General features: G+C 40.4%; 1 protein-coding gene across 7 annotated transcripts in view; it reads left to right on the top strand.

Moving 5' to 3' along the window:
• Nucleotides 1-18,284, top strand: part of PARD3 (par-3 family cell polarity regulator) — a 735,311-nt gene extending 717,027 nt beyond the window's left edge. For all 7 annotated transcript variants that reach the window (XM_074984984.1, XM_074984976.1, XM_074984978.1 and 4 more), the window contains 2 exons: nucleotides 7,441-7,568; nucleotides 16,162-18,284. In XM_074984984.1, the coding sequence (XP_074841085.1) occupies nucleotides 7,441-7,568; nucleotides 16,162-16,555 (522 nt within the window). In that variant the 3' untranslated portion in view covers nucleotides 16,556-18,284. The remainder of the gene's footprint in view (nucleotides 1-7,440; nucleotides 7,569-16,161) is intronic.
• The last annotated feature ends 4,656 nt before the right edge of the window (nucleotides 18,285-22,940 follow it).

Genomic DNA, 22,940 nt, shown 5'->3' with positions numbered 1-22,940 from the left:
TTCCCTCAGACTGCTAAAAGACCACTGGCTACAGCCAGCCCCAAAAATTGTGATCGCTGCGGGAGATGTCCCCCGGGCAACTAAAAGACCCCCAACTACAGCCAGCCCCCGGAAATTGTGACCCTCACCACTCTCAAGCTGCCTGGCATCTTGCACAGCACATCCTTTTATTGGTTCAGGGTCAAGCCATGTGATGCAGCTGGGCGTGGGAATGTTCCAGACTTTGTGGCACCTCTGGGGGGGAGGGAAAGGAGGAGATGTAGGGGTCAGGACAACATGAAAACAGCTGAAAAGAAGAAGAAAAAGCAGTCAAGTAGCACTTTAAAGACTAGCAAAATAATTTATTAGGTGAGCTTTCATGGGACAGACCCACTTCTTCAGACCATAGCCAGACCAGAACAGACTCAATATTTAAGGCACAGAGAACCAAAAACAGTAATCAAGGAGGACAAATCAGAAAAAAATGATCCAGGTGAGCAAATCAGAGAGTGGAGGGGTGGTGGGGGAAGATCAAGAATTAGATTAAGCCAAGTATGCAGACGAGCCCCTATAGTGACTCACAAAACTCCCATCCCAGTTCAAACCACGTGTTAATGTGCTGAATTTGAATATAAAAGACAGCTCAGCTGTTTCCCTTTGAATAGCGCAGCGAAAATTTTTTCAGTAACATGCAAACTCTTAAGTCATTAACAGAATGCCCCATTCCATTAAAATGTTGACTAACTGGTTTGTGGATCTGGAGTGTTTTGGTGTCTGTTTTGTGCCTATTAACCCTTTGTCTAAGGGAGTTAGAAGTCAAAAGTCGCCCAGATCCAGACAGACGTCATCTTTCCTTAAATATTGAGTCTGTTCTGGTCTGGCTATGGTCTGAAGAAGTGGGTCTGTCTCACGAATGCTCACCTAATAAATTATTTTGCTAGTCTTTAAAGTGCTACTTGACTGCTTTTTCTTTTGATAGTACATAGACTAGCACGGCTCCCTCTCTGTTACTATTCAACATGCAAGGCTGAAAAGAAGTTTCTCATCCTACCAGATAAGCATGACTCCCACCCACAGCCTAGCTGACACATGGTATGTGGGGTCAGTGGCTGGTGCCAGGCAGTGCAGAAAAAGAAGCGGCTAGCAGGGGTGTACACGGAATCTCAGACACCACCGCTGCACTACTAGCAGAGAAAAAGAGAGATTTTTCAGCCTCTCATAACTCTGCAGCCATGGGCTTCCAGGTGCCGAATTGTAATAGTCTTCCTGTTGCTTAATTCCTCCACACCTGAGAGCAGTGGAGATGTAAAAGGCCAGAGCAGAGAACTGTGGGGCACGTACAGGCTATCTGTGGAGGCTAATGAATTGGATTTAAAGCCATGGTGCATCCTCACTTCTCTTCATTCGGAATTTTAAATTTGAACTGAATGCTACACCCGTCAGGTTACTATGATTTTAAGACTTTGATATGTCAATTTTAGTGGTCCATAAAGCTTATGGAATTTACAGTTAGGACAGGCAGTTGGAAAAATCAGGTTAACTGACTTAAAATTGATATTTTTCTCATAGTGTAGACACAGCCTAATTCTGTGATAGTGCAACTCCTACAGGAACCACACTCTCGTGGACTCTGCTAGTGTCCTAAAGCAAGTGAATTCCAACCTGTGGAGAGGGAAACTGAATAAGTTAGTATTAACGTACCCACAGGAGATCCACGGGTTAGGTGGTAGTAATGGTTCCTTGGATATTGTCCTGAACTCCATGGAAAGACTTCCGCCATAAAGGGGAATAAGGCTGCTGAGGGACACTGTGCCTGCTCTTCTTCACTCTCCCCAGGCTGAGATTCACGTGAATCCTCTGTTGGCAGAAGTGAAGGGTACAGTATGGTCCAGCGAGATTAATGACATCAGCACATTCCATGCAAAATTACTGCTTAGTTTTACTCATTTGATACCATAACTGTTGCTTTAGAAATGTGTCACTTTCCCAAGCCAGGTTTTAAAGTAATGTCTATTTAAGAATAGAGCTGTCTAATTTTATACCCATCACACCCTCGTGTTGAGTTTTCATTTTACAAGTTGAGTGTCCTGCATTCTGTTTAATGTTGCTGAGTGGAATAGCTATCATCATCACTTCAATGTGTTGTTGAAGACTTGAACATACATTTATTCGTATAATTCAGCCTTGGTTGTTATTGCAGCCTTGACCGCTTTTTGATTTAAAAGGTCAATGCTTGTCATACATCTCATCACAAACAAGGCTAGTGTTCTTTGCAATTTGCACTAAAAGCTGTTGCCCGGTTTGTTTGATGGCTTCAAAGAATTATTGTAATTATATTTTTCCTTATGGTACCTGTTTGTAGAGGTGCTAAAATGTTTTTGTGCTCTGTTCCAAGTGTATTGTTTGAGTTGCTAGACATTACATTTTTTCACCATGAAGACTTTCTTTTATTCTTCATGTAGGGTTTTGGTTTTTTTTTTTGGTAGCAACATAAATTGTTTTCATATGTGCGGGGGTGAAATACAACTGACAAATCCTAACAAACATTTCCTTTAGAAAACACATTTTCTCTGTGCATTAAATTTTAGTAATAAGGTAACATTCTTATATATATCTTTCTCAGTCATTTACACAAAGAAAGTTTTATGTGGATATATGAATTTCTCTGATCAATTTAAGAAAAAGATTAGCAAATTTGAGAGATTTTTGGTGTGACATCACATCCGTGATACATGAGGCTTTCATTTGCCATACTCTCATACTTCGGATACTTAAATTCAGACTTTAATCCATTCTACAATCAGGATTTTCAAATGAAGAGCGTGAAAGGCAGTTAGGGTATGTCTGTACTTGAATTAGACACCCACAACTGGCTTGTGACAACTAACTTGTGCTCGTGAGGGATGAGGTAAAGGGGCTGTTTAACTGAAATGCAGATGTTGGGCTCAGGTTGCAACCCTCCCACCTTGCAGAGGTCCTAGAACCTTGTGTCCAGCCTGTGCAGCTACAGGGCAATTAAACAGCCCCACAAGACTAAGCCCTAGGAACCTGTCTCAGCTTGCACGGGCCCACCATGGGGCTTTGTTTGCAGCGTAGACACACCATTAGGCAAATACATAACTGGCCTGGGTCTCGGAGGTGTTGAGCAACTTTGACTTCAAATGACTTAATAGGAGGCGCAGGCCTTATCGCTTCTGAAAGTCAGGTAAGTTGATTTAGGTGCCTGCCTTAAGACACACCAGCATAAAAATGTTGGTTATAAAGTGCAGTTTTCAAACCTGGTTGACAACAAATCCATGTGTAGACACATTAGAAACTATTCAGGGGCCTGAGACTTGCATAGCCCACATCCTTGCATCCAGAGACCCTCTGTAGAGTCTGCAAAAACAAGAAGAAGTCCTGTGGCACCTTGTAGATTGGCAGATTTATTGGAGCATAAGCTTTCATGGCTAAAGACCCACTTCTTTGCATCTGACGAAGTAGGTCTTTGCCCACAAAAGCTTATGCTCCAATAAATCTGTTAGTCAATAAGGTGCCACAGGGCTTTGATTTTTGTGGATACGGACTAACACAGCTACCCCTCTGATAGTTGTAGAGTCTTACACTGGTATCAAGGAATCTAATCCAGATTCAAGTACCCAATATAAACCCCCACTTTTGAGAGGTGGGCCCATAAGTTTTAATTTTGGCTCATCTATGAACATTTTACAAGGTTTTATCACTTTTGTAATGTTTCCATGTTACTTTTTATATATTAATATACAGTATATTGTGTGTGAATGTTTTTCTCTTGTGTACATTCACATTTTGTGCACTTGAGTGCTCTGCAAAATCCTATATTTCATAGTACCTTTTAGCCAACACTGCCAGCCTTAGACCCAAACTACTCTGACAAATTGTGGAAAACCAGTGTTTAAAAGACAGTTACATAGACAAACAAAATTATTTACATGATCAAGATTTTTAATATTTTGACATTTGAAAGTGGCTGTGACTTAAAAATCAGATTTTTCGCTTTCATGTAAGCTGCAAAGCAGTTTGCTGATGTTTTAAAATCTCCTGAATTTGAAGGGTCTGGTTGCTTAATCCTTGTGCATGCTGTAAAATGTTCTGAAGTCCTATCGCCTGAATTATGAAACAAGTGAAACATTATTGCTCTTGCAAATGAACAGGGAAACAAATTAGATGTATTATCCTACCACATTATTCCTCATACAATCAGACTTTTTTTTGTTGCCCACGGAATAACTGTATGTGCCATCAGTTTTGTCAACCCCAAGCATTCAAAAATCCTGAATCAGGTCCCAGAAAATCATGAAGTTAGCTTAAAATCATGATTTAAAAATAAATGTAATAATAAATATGTGGGGGAAAAATTATTTGCCTTCTGGTCATTGACTCTTTCTGCAAATTCAAAGTTGCATTGCATTTAAGCATTTGCAATTGTAATTTCAAAGTTTTCTCTGTAATCCTTCTGGAAACAGAACAGCTAGAATCTTACTCTTTTTTATCAAATGAAAGTTGAAATCCTAACCCTAACCCTAACCTTTTCCTCCATACTCTGGGACGTTAAGTAAAACACACACTATCACAGATTCATAATAAAGTTAGGAAAGTTGACATCATTGTGAAGTAAAATACTCTTCTCTTTAAAGTACGCTATGGAAATTTGTCTGTGGGAATTATATATGTATATTCAGTGTAGTTTATCTCAGTGAGTTTCCTGTTTATGACACTGAATTTATTGCCTCATCATCATACCCTTTGTTTAAAGGGATATTTTTTGTTATAAATATTTTTATTGGGGCTTTTAGAGGGTAAATCTATCCCTATATTAAGCACCATTATTATATCATGGACTCTCTGGACTACTTGTTTTCCATTTTATATTCTCAAAATGATACTCATACATTACAATAGTCTAGTAGCAAGTAAAGCAGTTGCTCTCCAAATTTTATCTGTCAGATTTTGAGCTGTTGCTGATATTCCATCTGATGTATGTTGTGGTTCAGAAAAGAGGTTCTAGCACCTGTAGACCTGCCTCACATTTTATATTTTACTGGCTACTTTCAAGTTCCTGGATATATATTAAAACAAAGGAGCAGCTTAAGTCAAGAATTACAACTCTCTGTTTTAACATTTGCCTTCAAAATGTGAGGAGCTTTTGAAAAACCTTTTATCTTCATATGTTTGTCAGCCACTGCTATGTATGTCTGCTGCAAAAATATAATGTCAGAAGACAAAAGAGGTATTTACTACAGGTGAAAGAGATAGAGGAAAAGGCAAAAAGTGATGAAACATAATTCACGTACCAACACAGCTAATGTTTTTTAGAGAGAAGTATAAATTTGATTTTTTAAATAACTAGTTTTCACCTATGTCTGACATATGACAGCATTGTTTGCTATATTGGCAACATATGGAAAACCTTGAAGTCATAAAATATGGTCAAATATGAGTCTTGTAATGTGCGGTGCTATCAAAACAATAGCCCATTTTCATCTCAACCCAATGTAATGTTCCAGAATTTCAATGCCACAACTACATCCCGGCTCTAATGTTATTTCAAATCCTTGCCATGAGGTATTGATTGCCCTAGTCTTTCCACAGAACTTGCTAGTATTTTCTGTGGAAGACTTCTATCCACTTGATGAAAGGATCATATCGAAGTTGAGCGAGGTAGTGTTTTGCACGGGATATTATACACAAGTTCAGTGTAAGTACTCCTTTCATAAGGAATTATGCCCGGGATACGCTGCTAAAGACTAAGGCCACATTTACACAAGTGGCCTTTTCTGGCAAAACTGGGCTTTTGCTGGAAAAAAACATGGAGGGTCTACATGGCAAGTGCACTTTGTCAACAGTTTGTTGACAAAACCCGACACATCCACTGGCAGCGTTATACCTCTCCCCATTCAGATGAAAGACCTCTCTCAACAGTGTTCTGTTGACAAAACAGCTGTGTAGACACTCCAGGGCACTTTTGTTGTGAGAGAGCACTTCTGGTTCAATGAGCAGTCCTGTTTGCAGAGCTTCCAGTCAGCGGTTCTGTTGAGAGAGGGCCAGGGAGTCTGGCTGCTCTCTGTCGACAGAGCAGATTGCTCTTTCAATCTGCTTTTATGCATAGAAGTGGTCTGTCAACAGAGGTTGTGCCAGGAAATCTCTTCGACAGTGATTTTTGTCACCAGAGGCTTCCTGTGTAGACATGGCCTGAGGGTATATCTGCACAGACATAAAAAACCCACAAGTTCATCTAGGTCAAATACTTTGGTTTCCAGCTGAGAAAGAATTCTTTGTGGAGGTTCAGGCTAAAATTGTAGCCTGTGCTCTGGTACCTTGCAAGCCCAAATCAGTGGACCCATCTCAGCTGTGCCTTGGCATTTTTATCCCCAAGTCATATATACCATAAAAATAATCATTTCAGAGAAGCTCAGCATGTTCTGCGCTTACTAAAATTAATTGGAATTTTAACTGCTCAGTGCCTCTGAAAATCTGTCCTTAAATAAATACTCTGCCATTCTTTCCTTTACAGTCTTTCCTTGCATACGCCACCAACATCAAGTAAAGGATTGTGGATTAGAGCAGTCCAACAGGAGACTTCCTATACTTACTAGTTCCAGTCCCAACCCCTTACCCAGTGCTGGCATTCAAAAGACTGCTGGCTGAATTCTCTTTATACAGACACAGTGAAAGGGGGATTGTGACTGTAACTCCCTTATTCTGCTTTGCCTGGCCCCAGAGCACTTTAAAGCTGAAGCAGTCGAGCAGATGTTTGTGATGGACTCTCACCCTGCTATGTTCCCTGCCCTCCTCATCTCTGACACAATTCCCCCAACCTTATGCATTCAAGTAAGGGGATATGGCAAGTACCAGACCAGGTGCAACTGTGGCCTCTTTCACACCAGCCAGTGATTTCCTTTGTGAACAGGGACCCTTCAGACAATGTGCATTCACTTGGCTCTGTTTGTAGCTGACTGGAGAATCCAGCCCCACATGTGCATGTTACTGCATTACATAGTAAGAAGCAGAACTGGAGTTTCATTGAACCAATTAATGTTGTGCAAATGTTATGGCCATACTGTGATATCCTTACTTACATGGGTTCAGATCCACAGCTGATATAAACACCCTTAGCATCACAGACATGATATTGATTTACACCAGCTGAGAATCTGGCCCGCTGATTTTACATTGAGTTACATATTCCATCAGATCAGACTAAATCTCAGTTGGACCATTACTTTTTATCAGATAACATTTCAAAAATTAAGGGTCAGATTAAAATACAGTCTATAGTTAATGGTGTTATTATATTATGGTTATGCAAAGACCAGTTTGAGTGGCGTGCTGCTGTTATTTTAAAGTATGTGTGTGGCTACATAACAGTAATTGAATTAATTGCTCCTGTGTAGACATTTTTATGCTTTGCTTAATAATGTTTTTTAACTTTTCATTTTCTAGTCAAACTCCAAGACATACTCCCAGAGTGGCAGACACTCTGTATCTGTAGAAGTTCAGATGCAGCGGCAGCGACAAGAAGAAAGAGAGAGCTTCCAACAAGCTCAGCGCCAGTATAGTTCATTACCCAGGTATATAAAGAGTCCAAAACTTTTTGGGATATGTGAGCCTGGAGCTAATTTTTTTTGTCTGGAAGAAAACTGCTGTGCTTAGCACGTGCACTTCGTTTAACAGAAGTATGAGGAGTAATGCTCCGGTTGCCAGCTGTCTAATTGCACTCACCCTCACCTTGCTCCCTGCCCTGCCCCTTTTCTGAGACCACACCTCTTACAGCCATCCTCCTTCCCTTCTTCACTTACTCTCCCCCTACTCTCACTCTCTTTTGCTGGGCTACAGCAGGCAGTTGGGATGTGGGAAGGGATGAGGGCTCCAGCTGGGGATACAGGCTCTTGGTGGGCCCATAAACGAAGGGCTAAGTGGCAGGGGGCTATGTTTGGGGTGAGGCTGGGGATGAGGGATTTGGGTTGGAGGATGGGGTTCTAGGCTGGGGCCAAGGGGTATGGAGTATAGGAAGGAGCTCAAGTCTGGAACAAGGTATTGGGTTGCAGGAGCAGGTGCAGGGTGTGAGCTGCGTGCTGGGCTGCACTACCTGGAAGTGTCTGACATGTCTGGCTCCTAGGTGGAGGGGTCTGGGGTCTTTGTGTGTGGCCTGCCTCTGCAGCTCCCATTGGCTGTGATTGCCAGCCAATTGGAGTTGCAGAGCTGACACTCCGAGACCCTGTGGCCACTCCTGCATATAGGAGCTGCAGGGATATGCTGACTGCTTCTGGAGCCATGCAGAGCCAGAGCAGGCAGGGAGTCCGCCTTTGCCATGCTGCACCACTGACCTCACTTTTAGCAGCCCATTGAGTGGAGACAGCAGGAGCCCATTTCAACTGGCCATTCTGGTCGAAAAGCAGATGCCTGTCAAGCCTAAGTAATCAGGGCTCTCCTTACGCATACACAGAATATGCAGCTGCATCAGGCACCACAAAATTTGAGAGGGCTCCAAGTGCTGCATGGGGGACCCTGGGTTTGGGCTGGCAGTAGTGGCTCGGCTGGCAGGCAGGACCCTGAGCATGGGGCTGGTGGCAGTTGGGAACCACATGAAATATCTTCTTACTCTGCTCCTTGCAACCACTCTTGTGCCCTGAGTGTAGCCCTCACCCTATGGAGTGGCTATTCCTCTGTTGCCCCACACACACACTCCTTGGAGAACACCATAAACCATAAGGACGGCCTTGTAAGTAACACATGCAATTAGGAAGAGGCATGAAAATCAATGGGTGGTAGTATGTAGTGTCTGGGTCCCCGCCACCCCTTAGGATTACTTCAGAGCAGTGATGCACAAGGAGGGCTAGTGAGTGGGCCACATGAGTGACCCTCCTTTCTCTTTGTGGGATGCAGGATTGAAATCGGGTATGTGCAAATTAAATACATTGCACTTGAGTCTCCTTTGCAACCCAGAGGCTGTGTCTACACTACAAGTACAACTTCGAAGTTAAGCGTCTACACACCCCCTACTTTGAAGTTAAACTTTGAACTAGTGCACTGCTCCATTCCTGGGAACAGTGTTGTGACTTTGAAGTTAGCCTCCCTTATGTTGAAGTTAACTTTGAAGTAAGGAAAAGTGTGTGTAGATGCTCTGCAGGCTCCTTTGAAGTAGCCTCTTACTTTGAAGTTAACTTTGAAGTTATTTTGTAGTGTAGACACAGACAGAGTGATCCATTACTGGGGCAAATGAAATTGTTGGCAAAAGTAACATAAAGAAGTAGAGGGAGCTCAGGGCTGGCATGTGTAATCAGCGTGCACTTCATATATGCCCTTGCTTTAAATATGTGTCACTCCTCATTTTGTTGGGGCTGCTCGACCCTCTCGTCTGCTGCAGATCCCGCCCACATTCAATCCCGTTACTCAAAGCCCCACCTGGCCCTCTTCCTCTCCTCCTCCCCAAGCATCCTCCGTCCCTGCTCTTCCCTCTGCCTCCCAGAGCTTGAACACAGTCAATCAACTGATTCACAGGACTCTGGAAGTTTCAGAAGGGAGGGGAAGAGAAGGAAAGTGTAGGTCCCCCAGAGTGAGAGAGATGTGAGAAGAAGGGTTGCAGGTGGGTGCGTGGGACACACATAGAATCCCAGTGGGCCCCATGTAGCCTGCAGGTCACAGGTTGCCTACCCCTGATCTACAAGCTGAACCTCTGTAATCAAGACCTCTCTCATCTGGCAACATCCATAATCTGGCATGATTTTAGTTAGCCGGACAACCACGTATCATGGGTGTGGCCAAGTTTCCCATAGTTCCATAAAGTTTATTTACAGCCACAAGTCCTGGCTCTCAGTGTTCTGTGCTGCTATTTAGCTATAATTTACCTCTAAATGTTTTCTAAGAGCCCAGTAAGTCGTGGAAATGTTAGTAATGTGCTAGACAATATTTAGTCCCCCATGACCCAGCGAATTCTCTTGTCCGGCACCATTCAGGGCCCAAGGGTGCCGAATGAGAGGAGTTCAACCAGTACTATCGCTTTCCATCTTTAGGAAGGAATCTTTGGAGAAAGAAATAGATCAGAGGAGAGAAGCAAACTGAGGGTGCGTGCAGTTTGTGTGTGTCATATTTTTTGTATTGCCTAATTTCTTTCCAAATGAAAAATCAATCTTGTGAGGTTGACACACAAACTTATTTTAAAAAGCAAAAAAAATCAAACAAAAGAACATGGAGACAAACATGAAGCACTAACCAAAACTGAGTCACATCCAAGTTTCTGGCATGTGGGTTTCTTCAAACTTACTGGATCATTAACATTGGAATGCTGACAATTAATATCCTTTAGTCTAAACAAATCTGTACTTACAAAAAGTTCACAGGGCAAAGAACTGCTTAGAGTTAATTTGAAACAAAGGCCAAATATTAAGTAAAACTGAATGGTAAGAATTTTACCCAGCTTGTAGCGTAGGTTGCGTAAGAATGGCTGGATTTTAACACTGTATGTGAATGTGGATATTTTTTAAAATTGTCAGATATTGATTGTGGAAATCCATGATAAGAACTGAGGTAGAATTGAGCTGCCTTTCACTAGGGGTACTTTAAGCTTGAAAACCTCCCTGTTTGGGTCTGCCTTTTGCAGTGGGGCCAATGGTCACTGTGGGCCCCTGGGGCAAGGTGAGAGGGGAGCTTGGCTCTATGCTCCCAGAAGGGGCAGAACCAAGGGCAGAATCGTTTGGGCCTAAGGCAGTCAGCCCTTAGCGCCACTCAGACCACAGTAGCAGTGGTGCAGTTGTAGCTCCAGGCCCCTTTGAAACACTGGGTCCATATGCAACTGTCCCCTTCCTCTCCCACCCCCATCAGCAGGCCTGGTGTTATGTATTATATTGCCCTTGTTTTGCTCCCTGTATGGATTTTGTGACGTGTGTAATAGCTATATATACATCTTAACACCAAGAACTGCTGAAGCCTTCCTAAAATGGCCATTTCACTGTTTTATTTTGCAGCAACCCTAGAACTTTGATAGGTAAAAATGGTATTAGTTTACCACCAAATCCCTGATTTTGAACCCCATTATCACCTCCACTATTCTGCAAAAGAAACCACAACTCTTGCTTTTTCACATGCCACAATTCAGTCTACTTAGATTTTTCCTGGGAAATTTGGAAGAAAATGGAAAAAAGGAAATTTAAACTTATGGACTGCGTCTACACATGCCTCTTCTTCTGGGAGCATCACAGTAAGGAGCAGTCCAGAAGATGCTAATGAGGCGCAGATGTTAATTTCTCCTTCCGGAAGACCTGCACAGGCCATGCATCTGCACATGTATTTTGGAATCCAAAAGAGCTTCTTCCAGATTCTGAATCAATAGCCATATGCTAATTAGGCATGGGAAATTTACATCCGTGGTTCATAAGCATCTTACAGACTGCTCATTACCATGCTGTTTCCAAAAGAAGCGGCACGTGTAGACACGGCCATGGTGTTTGGAGTTTTCTAGATTTTTTTGTAAGGAAACTTTTCAAAATGGCAGCTACATAGCTGTTTTTCTCCCGTAGTAGACCTCTTTCTACCTGTCGAGTGGCTTATGTCACAGAGCTCTTGTTAGTTTTGCTGAGAAGTACAGGAAAACCTCAAAGTAGCATACACTTCAGGAATGAAGGTTGTTTTCTGAAACTCCAAAATGTTTGTAGCTGAACAAAATGTTGTAGTTCTTTCAAAAGTTTACAACGGAGCCTTGACTTAGTATAGCTTTGAAATTTGACTGTGTAGAAGAGAAATCCTACTTTCCCTTTATTTGTATTAGTAGATTACATTTAACCCAGTACTGTACTGTATTTGCTTTTTTGGGGAAAGGGTCTCTGCTGCTGCCTGATTGTGTACTTCCAGTTCCAAATGGGCTATGGGTTGATTGATCTGTTTGTAATTCTGGTGCTCCTAACTCTGAGGTTTGGCATTTTAGTATGTCTTTCAGAGGATGAGGTAATTAAAAAAGGTAAGTGAATATGAAAAAGGTTCAGATTAAGTGTAAATATGCATTTATTTAGAGCGGGGGAGGGGACTGGGAGTGCCTGGCTCTGGGGGAGGGGATTTACTGGGGACGGGGAGAATATGGAAAGACGACAACCACAAGTGTGGCAATCTTTGAATTCCTATTGGACACCACTGGTTTAGATCGTTGAGTTCAACGGATAGCAATCGATGGCTTGATGTCTAGTTGGCATCAAGCAAAATGCCATATGGGTCGGTTATCCTGGGGCTATTGTCTTAACTGTCTTCACTTATTATCTGGACGATGGGTTTGATTGCACTCTCAGGAAGTTTGCAGATGACTCTAAGCTGCAGGGAGTTACACTGGAGGGTACACTGGAGGGTAGGGTTAGAATCCAGAGTGATGTAGGCAAATTGGAAGATTGGGCCAAAAGAAATCTGATGAGGTTCAGCAAGGACAAATTCAGAGTCCTTCATTTAGGACAGAATCCTATGCATTGCTACAGGCTGGGGACCATCTGGCTAAGTGATAGTTCTGCAGAAAAGGACTTGGAGATTACGGTGGATATTAGTCAACAGTGTGCCCTTGTTGACAAGAAGGGTAATGGCATATTGGGCTTCATATGTAGGAGCATTTCCAACAGATTGAGGGAAGTGATTATTTCCCTCTATTGGCACTGGTGAAGCCACATCTAAGAGTATTGTGTCCAGTGATGGGTCCCCTGCTACAGAAACTGTGTGGACAAACTGGAGAGTCCAGTGGAGGGCAATGAAAATTATTAGGGGACTGGAGTATGTGATTTATGAGGAGATTCTGATGAAACTGGGCTTATTTAGTCTGCACGAAGGAAGAGTTAGTGGGGATTTAATAGCAGCCTTCAATTACCTTTAGGGAGGTTCCAGAGAGGATGATGCTTGTCTGTTCTCAGCTATGGCAGATGACAGAACACGGAGCAGTGGTCTCAAGTTTCAGTGGAGGGAGGTCTAGCTTGGATATAAGGAAAACCTAATTCATTAGGAGGATGGTGATGTGAAGCACTGGAATGGAATCCTTACAGGTGAGGCTTTACAAAGCCCTGGCTGGACTGATTAAGTTTGGGTTGGTCCTGCTTTGAGCAGGTGGATGGACTAGATGACCTCCCAAAGTCTCTTCCAACCCCAGTCTTCCATGATTCCAGGGGATCAAGAGAGTGTGAGTATCAAGAGATGACACAGAAAGTCTCTTTCTCTAGCCATGTTATACTAGAATTTTTCAGACCTTGCATTTCTCAAAGGGCGCTGCTCCACCTGTGGTCTATTGTGATATAAATAAAGCTCAGACAGGTTCGGGGATTAGGGGAAATGGAGGGGAAAAATGCCAAACCCTGTATAAATAATAATAGTATGGGCTTTCTTGAAAAAAACTGGAATCCACTTTCATCCTGTTAGTCCTGTTAAGGCACCTGGGAAATGTGAATCCTGCATTTTGAACATAGAATCATATAATAGAATCTTAGGGCTAGAAGGGACCTCAGGAGATCATCAACTTCAGCTCCCTGCCCAAAGCAGGATCAACCCCAACTAAATCATCCCAGCCATGACTGTGTCAACCTGGGACTTAAAAACCTCTGGGAATGGAGATTCCACCACCTTTCTAGGTAACGCATTCCAGTGCTCCACCACCCTCCTAGTGAAATGAACCTGTGTTTCAGTTTTTGCCATTTTAGCCATCACTGTAGTGTCGCAAAGCTGGAGATCAGCTCTAATGCAAAGGTCCACCTACAGAAATGTGTATTTTTAAAGAGAAATTTCATTCCCCACAAATTTGGAAAATAACCATAGAAAACAGAGAGGTTTATGAATAACAGTGGAAGAGGAATTTATTGAATATGTTAGAGTGCAAAAAATACAAGAAAATGAATAGGAATGCTTATTAATGTGCATTTAACGAGTATTTAGTTACAGTATTCATATCACTCTTCACACGTTTACAAACACAAGTGTTTATTCTCAGGTCAAGGTAAAGGGAGTTGTTAGAAAGTCGTGCTGCTGAAATTGTGTGCTTCAGAAAATTACCAATAATAAAACAGTAAAATGGGACATCTGTGAGCTTTTCAATCATCCAGATTGTTTAGAGATTTTTGACTAACCTAGGAAGAAATCTCACTATCACTAGTGCCATTCGTGTCCCAAATTCATTGATACAATCAGTTTTATGATTAACACAGATGCACTGATTTTATTCTTAAACTTGGTTACTTTCCATCTTGTGTTACTTCAAGCAGCCTTTTTAATTTTTAAGTTAAATGTTGAGTGCTTTAGGAAAGTAAAACTTCATCCACATTTAAGAAATCTTCCCAAAAAGACAGCACAAATGGTCCAACAAATTTTGAGCAAGTACCAGAAAACAGTAATTAGATGAAGTCTGTTTGGTTAGTCATTCCCATTTTCCATGTGGAACTGTTCTAAGTAATGTTTAACTCCAACCTAGTCTTACGTATTGAAAAGTTATCTTGCCATAGTTCAGAAAAAACTTGGGAAGTTTTGTACCCTAAGGGTCATTCAGTTTGCTCCTATGCCAGTAGGAAATAGAGCTTGGTTTTTTTAAAGAATGGTAGGCGAATATCAACATTAGTAGTAATTCATTTAATGTCCATGGTATAAAAAAAGTTTTCATCCAGTGATCCCGGAGTATATTACAAATGGGGTTAAGTGTAGTTGTCTCTGAGCTGAAGCACAAAGAGGTTAAGTGACTTGCCAAATAAGTCTACTAAGCTAAAACTGAATCTTGTTGTTATTCTATGTGTTGACGTGAAAAACTGATCTATATATATAAAGCAGTTAAATGACTTTCCTATTGATTAATGCAGCAATATATTTTGTTTTACTGCTTGATTTTCTTACACTAATTTTAATCTCAAAGTAGATATCTCTCTTTTTCCAGCCCCAAATTGTTTTACTTTATCATATCCAATCTTATTTTAAAGTCATAAAAGCATCTAGTAGCTAGATAGTAAATTAAAGATATTTCAGAACAATAATGTTTCTTTGAAATAATGTGGTGATTTATTGTAAAAAGGCAATAAGAATTTGTAATTCCTGTATGCATTTGATTTATCTATCTACCCTGTGGAGCCAGAATATAAGCAAAATAGGTTATCCCTTCCATTCCCTTCATGAAAGATGCTGGAAAACAGTTCTGATCATACAATACTCTTCTAACTCTGGATTCTGAAAGAACAAAAAGTCATTGGCACTGTACATCAATGATGAGTTTTGTCAGCAGACTGATATAGCTTTAAAGCAAATATGTAAAGGATCAACCTGTTGTGTTTTTAATCAAATAGGAGTTTAGATTTAAATCTTTCATAACTGACTTACCATTTATTACATCTTCTTGCTGTTATCTTGTTTCTCTGGCATTCTGGCAATATTTTTGTAGGCTGTTTTGTTGGCTTCCAGTTGAATTATAACATTTTTAAAGATTCAGATGGTTGTTGTTGTTCTGCCTGGCAAATTCCATACTCCTGCAGTACTTTGGAAATACATCTCAAATGCAAAAGAGACAAAATGGTCATTGGGGGGAGAGAGAAGAACGCATCAAGAAGTTTACCAGCTGCAAGGGTAATATCAGCTGAGAGTTACATTATGTGGCCGGTGGGGAAATTACTTTATGAACAAGTTGACTTGACTCTTGGATCCCTGTTCTTCTAATGATTACTGTTTAAACGTTAAGGCTGCATCCACACTAGCAAGTTCTTTTGGAAAAGCTGTCCCTTTTTCAAAAGAACATACAGATCATCTATGCACAAATGCACTTTTGATCTGAAATTGAAAGAACGCGGCTCTTCTTCTGGAACTCTTCTTCAGCTCCCAGGTCAGGAAGAGCACCTTTTTTCTAATGCTGCTTTCAAAAAAAAAAAAAAAAAAAGTGTGTAGATGCTCCATGAGCCCATCCTGCAAAAGAGCAGTCCTCATGGCACTGGATTTTTCAGTCCCTGACCTGTTCTTTCAAAAGAGCAGGGTCTGTGTGCTTGCTCTCTATCGAAGGAATGAATCAATCTTCTGATCTGTTTTGGGCGGGTTTTTGTATGTATGGGTGTGGTCTTATGAAAGAAGTGTTTTTGGAAGAGATTTTCTGGAAGAACTTATTTCAAAAGATCACTGTAGTGTAGACATAGCCTAAGAGGGTCCTGTGGATTTCTTTAAAAACATTTTTTCCATTCTTCTTTTCAGGCAGAGTAGAAAAAATGCAAGTTCTGTATCTCAAGACTCCTGGGAACAGAGCTACTGTCCTGGTGAAGGGTTCCAGACTGCAAAGGAAAACCCCCGGTATTCCAGCTACCAAGGATCAAGAAATGGCTACATGGGAAGCCATGGCTTCAATGCCAGGGTAATGCTAGAAACTCAAGAACTACTCCGACAAGAACAGAGGCGGAAAGAGCAACAATTGAAAAAAAAAACATCTTCTGAAGGGACAAACAACTATGACTCATATAAGAAAATTCAAGAGCCTAATTATGTCCTGCCGAAAGGTCCTTTCAGGCAAGATGTGCCACCTTCACCATCTCAGGTAGCCAGGTTGAACAGATTACAAACTCCAGAAAAGGGAAGGCCATTTTATTCTTGAGTTGAAGAAGAAGATGAGCAACATATCATGCAATAAGGAACATTTTCATATAAAGACTTGTATTTCAAAAACTGTTTAAACTGAGGGTACTAAGGAATATATCTGTCTGTTTCAGTGCCTTTAGCAATCTGGGCAAAGAATCAATAGGCCTTATGTCTCTTTGCCATTCTGTCCTATGTGTTATATTCATGGAAGGATTTTCCACCATTTGACAATCATACCATAGGTAAGCAATGTGTTGGTTACCAAGCGTCCTAACCCAATCCAGTAGCTGTCAATGGCTTATTATTTGGATTTGTTCTCATGTGTTCTACTTTGCAGTGAGTTATTGCACCAAAATACAGAATTGTGGCATAAATTAAAGAACTTGAAGTTGAAGACAGCATCGACACATCTTTATTATTTCTCTTGGGGTACAGTTGGGTTACATATCACTCTTGAGTGGCTAGGGCTTACATCCACTCAGGATCACACGTCTAAGATGATTTATGATGGAGTCATTTACAGTCTTTGATGATCAATATTTAATTGTCTATATGCTAAAAATGTTTTTCTCCTGTTATGCACACATTCTTTTTCTCTGAGCTCATATAAAAATCTTTATCCTGATTCATAAGCAAATTAATATTATGGCTTTCAGTTATCCTGGGAATCCTCTTTCAGTATATCTTAACACATGGTCCTTTACCAGTGAAATAACGAAAGAGAGGGTATTGTATTTATAAAGTCTCAGTCCATATTTATTCCTTCATGAAATAGGAGGAACTTTGGAAAAACATAAGTCTGGCTCGTGGTTTGTTTTCCTTAAAAATATATTAAGGCATGTGACAATTGTATCTAAGAAAACAATTAAGGAAGAATTACCCCCACAGTCATCCTATATATGATTATAGTTAACTGGTCTTTATTGTGGTGGGGTTGGAAGGAAGGCTTAAAGCTAGACAAAATTAAATTAGACTATCTTTTTGGAGCTGAAAGCTAAATAAAAAAACCACACACACACACACACAGAGCAAACAACACCCCCCCCCAAAAAAAAAACCCCTCTTTTTTCTGTATTTGGCAAAGTTTTGTGGCTAATCACCTTGTGATTTCATGTGCTGTACCTTCACATCATGGTACCACATCAAAGAATCGCCAAAATGTATTTGTAAGAGATAAATGGAGAAAACCTTTTACACATCATCCTGAAAACATGTTAGTATCCAAAAATAACTGAAATTAAAAGATTGCTCTAGCAGTGATATTTTAATGTGCATATGGGATATGAGAATTTCTTTTGCAGGAGGTATTTTTTATGGTTTTTGGTCTGAACTCCATGTATGGTAAAATATAGCTGGGTTGCTAAAGTGCCTGCAAATCCTCATGTGAAAAGGCTTGAGATTAAGACTCAACAGTTCATTCTTAAAAAAAAGAAGAAAGAAAAAGAAAAATCATATATTGTGTGATTTGAAATATGCCTTTTTTTACCAGCACATTTTATTTTTGCATCAACCAGTTTTTAGAATCTATGTGAAATTTCAGCACATGTATCTGTCTTTATGCCTGTTTGTTAATGGTTTTTATTGTTAATAATGTACTCCAGTGTTTGTTACTAATGTAAGCACAGTGACATTGGATGACAATGGCTCTTTTATGCAGAGTTTACAAAACTGTGTAAAATGGCTTCCCTGTACATAATGAAATTTAGAATAAAAGGCTGTTTCCATTCTGGTCTTAGTATTGCCTGTTCTATTCCTAGTATTGTCTGCAGAACCTTATGACGACTGCCACAGTCATCACCTTTAAAAATATTTAATGGATCTTATTTTATCATATTCCTAATGGTTTCTGCCTGTCTTTCTGGAAGTGCTTCTAAATATAGACAAAAGAGAAGAGAATGGAGCCCATCTGAACACCTGAAGGCCCCATCAGAAAAAAAAGCATTGAAATCTCTAATGATATTTTTAGAGAAGATCTGTGACATTGATACACATTTTCGTAAGACCAAATCCTGTGTCAGTCTTCAAAGGCCATTGTCTCTGCACATTGGTGGGGGCATACTGGGCAAAGTTGTAGCCAGTGAATCCATAATTTACACTGATCCATTGGCCTCGAGCTCTTGCTGAGCCGGAGTGCAGGTCTGGTTACAGAATGTCTCTTCTGGTTTTCTGTAGTCAAAAATCATCTGATTCTGTCCTCAGACAGCCAGCATGAAGCTCCCCTTTCCACAGACTGTTTACTCAGGCTTTGCTCAGGATTAAGGTTTTGGACCTTAAAGAAAGATGTCAATAGTGGACAAAACTTGAAAAGAGAAGACTTGTGGAATACAGCATTTTTACTGTGCCAGCAAATCTGTTTCCCCTACTAATACTGAAGATGGGCATCTGATTTGTTCTTGGATCCTCCAGAAATGTCAATTATAATTCTATGTGTGCATGACATCTCTTTATTACCAGGATAGTAATAATGTAAAATTGTGCCTTGTGACTTCAATGTAGGTACTCCAGGGAAAGTTAAAGATTGGACTGCAGGGTACACAGGCAATTTTTGAGGCAAAATATACTCTAAGGCTTGGTTTTGAAGAGTAGTTTAGATTTTTTTTTGTGGTATGCAATTGAAAATGCCCTAATAATTGCATTCAGAGGTTTGCAAGCTCAACTACCCATCCAAATTATTTCATCTCCTTACCATCTCTGCAGATCACCAAGTTTGATGATGATATGGTAGCTTATGTATGCACAAATAACTGGGGGCACTAAACTGCATCTGAGAAAATGGAAATTTTTCAAAATTAGGCCTTCGATAAACTGTTGTAAGAAAAAGGAACATTCATAGGAAGGTATAAAAACCCGGATGAAAGGTATTTTAAGTGCTAATAAGGCATATGTTATAGTTAACCTGGCATGAAAGTCTCTCTTTGAGGCATTAACGATTTGCCACAATTAGATGTGCTCATAAGAATAGGCTGATGTATTTTGGGCAATGTCTGTGTTTTGTTAGCTGAGAATTTTTTTGCCTTTATCATCCTGTCTTGTTCCTGATGTAGCAGAGACAGGATTTCTATTATTAACTTTCATAAGTTGTAAAGGGCAATTAGGAGGAAGGACCAAGATGCTTTATGAGAACTGACCTTTAATTCAGACTGATGAGTAACCCAAAAGCTACTTAAAGAAAGTACAATACTAATGCAGCTCATCTGTGGACTAATTAACATTATGAGGCTAACTCTGGTGGGTTAGTATATCTAACAGTGGTCATGGGATGAGTTTTTAGAGAGATTTTAGAGGGATCCAGCCAGGGATATTGTCTTACAAAAACAGTCAGAATTCCTTTTCACTTTAGATATCTAAAAGTCATCTGTAAATCCTCCTGGTATTTCATCAAAATAATTTGTTATTGCTATTGAAATTCCGTGGGAGAGTTTTATATTGTGAATGTATGAATCTCTTGCCTTTCTGTAAAAGTATGTTTCCTTTCTGCTAGAGGGCCTCCCTGGAAACAAGACTGTGAGCTCAGAGAGTTATTTTTCTGGCCCTAATATCCTAACGTACATCTTTGAGGACTCCTGCCATCAAAAACTGTTAAAATGGCTCGGTGCCCAGCATAGCACGGATGTGAAGTACAACTGCCATTTATTGCTGGCAAACAGCAACAAGGACAACAAAAGCAAATTTTAAACCAATCATTGCCTTGGATATATTGTTCAGATTTCAAGAATCTCCTGATGTCTGGCGTACTTTCATTCTGTTTACGAGTGTCAGTGGTACAGCATTTATCTCTGCTGCATATGTTGGGAAGAAGCACTGGCCAGACAATGCAGAGATTCGCCAGACAAGCTGTGTCGGCTGAAAACAGGATGCACTTGAGTAATTCAAACCTTTGAACTTATGTTGTTAAGTCTTACAATGGATTTGGATATTACATGTCCTGGTTTGAAATTCTGTTTTCAAATGTTCCCTAATTTTATTTGTTGGGCTTGATCGTTTCTTTATCTCACTCTGTACAGTCTTCAGTGTGGTTCTTAGGACTTGTCAGGAACCATGCACAGCATGAATATATAGGACAAAATTCATGTACTTCTCATCTTACTATTGTGTTATCCCACCCTGGGCTTGCAGACTCACTTATTAAATTACACACCAATGAAAATACTCTGTTTACACTAAAGTGCAGCTTGCAAAAGCAAACTCAAGCCACGAGAAGAGAAAATATTAAATTATATTTGATGTAGTTCAAGGGGAAAATATCAGTCACAAACAAGAAGCAGCCTAGGGAAACTTATGGGTCCTGTGCCATCATGAGAAGCAAATACAGGCAACAGAATTCAGAAGCAGACACAAAAGAGATATAAAATGATGCAGATTCAAAACAGGAACAAAATTAGTGTGAGGGTCATGAAACAGTGAAAATTTTGAAAATTTTCTTCAAATCATCTTCCATTGCCCAGCTGGAAGAAGAATCTTAATGAAATGTTTTAAGGTGGTTGAAGAGGGTTTCAAGATGGGCATGAATTAAGAGCAAATTAATCTTAATGCCCACGCATACACCCACCTGACGCTCAGAGACTCATTTCCCATTGCGATTCAAAAACCCATCATTCTTTTGTCTCTTAAGATCAATACTGGTATTTATTGGTATTATGGTCAGGCCCACAGCATATAAAAGAAATAATTGTTCCTCTGTGAGTAGCTCACACTGAGAGGCTGTCTACACTTATGGTAGTATGTGGAAACAGCATGCCCAGCTAGCACATATATAAATAGCAGCGAGATGTTACTTCCATGAGTAGAGAACAGACAGTTCAGAATCACAGTGAGTGTGCCCTGCATGGCTGTCTATCTGTGTGTCCAAGTGGTAGCTCCCACATTTACCCTGCTATTTTTAGTAGTGTAGCATCTTGCTGCTTTTGGCCGTGATGCTAAGGGCTTTTTCCACCTCTTCTCTGGCCCTATTGCTGGAGCCTTTCCTCAATGCAGAAAGACTCTTGACAGCAGGGAAAGGCTCTGGTAGGTGAGAGGTAACAAGGAAAGACTCTGGCACCATGTAGCTTTACCCCACTACCAGAGCCTTTCACTACCACAGGTGGCTGTACACTGCATTGTGGACACAAGCCTTCTGTTCATTGCTGTGTGTAACTACCACACAGCCTTATATAGCTTTATATGGTACTTCATGCATAGACAAGGCTTACGAAAACAAACTGAAAATGAGGATGGCATGGGGAAGAGAAATAAACTATTTGTGAGAGAGACAGCGGAAGAGAGAGAGACATTGAGCTCCTTCAGTCGGGAACTGTATTTATTTTACCTCCTGTAATGCATTGTGCTTATTGTTGGTGGGTTATAAATAATAAACTGTCTGGATTTTCAGTTTTAACATTTAAAAAGTTCTTTTTGAAGTTTGCATATTCTGATTTTTATAGACTTTTGCACCTGAATCCCTCATTTTCATTGTTGAGTTGTTCTTGGTTCCAGTGGTATTCCCATTTTAAGTATAGGGAATATCGCTAGACCCCATAATTCCTGTACAATGAGAATGGATTTTTTGTGACCTCATTCTAAATAGTAACAGTGAGACAGCCGTGTTAGTTTGTCTTCTTACAAAACAAAATAGAAGTCATGTAGCACTTTAAAGACTAACAAAATGATTTATTCAGTGATGAGCTTTTGTGGGACAGACCCACTTCACCAGATCAATAGCATTTCCAGTACACACTGCCATCTGTAAGAACCGAGGTCCAAAAAAATTGAAATAAAAACCGACAAATCAAGTACATAGGACTGAAAAAGGAAGGAGTGAGGAGGGGGGGATGTTAAGTGTCTTGTCTGAAGTAATTACGAACGAAGGAAAGCAGTCCCTGTAATATGTGAGGTAATTGTTGTCTTTGTTCATATTAAGTGTTACTGTGTCAATTTTGAATATGACGTCCAATTCACAAATCTCCCTATGCAATCTGTTTTTAAAGTCTCTTTGTTGTAAGAGGAATATTCTCAAGTTTTTAACAGAATGGCTCACTCCATTGAAATGCTCACTGACAGGCTTATGTGTATTGAGATTCCTAATGTCTGCTCTGTATCCATTCATTTTTTGGCAAAGAGTTTGCCTGGTTTGTCCAATGTACATCGTAGAGGGGCATTGCTGGCACATAATGGCATATATAATATTGGTCGAGGGTACATGAGAATGAGCCCTTAATCTTGTAACTAACGTGGTTAGGTCCAGTGATGGTTTCCCCAGAATAAATATGTGGGCAAAGTTGGTAACTGGGTTTGTGCAAGAAAACGTTCCAGGATTAGTATTACTGTGGTGTAGCCTGTGATTGCTAGTGAGAATCTTTCTTAGGTTAGGAAGTTATCTACAGTAGAGGACAGACCTATCACCTAGGGCCTTCTGGAATGTAGCA

Source organism: Carettochelys insculpta, chromosome 2, assembly GCF_033958435.1.
Source record: "Carettochelys insculpta isolate YL-2023 chromosome 2, ASM3395843v1, whole genome shotgun sequence".
In the NCBI taxonomy this organism is placed as follows: domain Eukaryota; kingdom Metazoa; phylum Chordata; order Testudines; family Carettochelyidae; genus Carettochelys; species Carettochelys insculpta.
The sequence above is the reverse complement of the archived record's forward strand: the minus strand, read 5'-3'. Positions and strand labels throughout refer to the sequence as shown.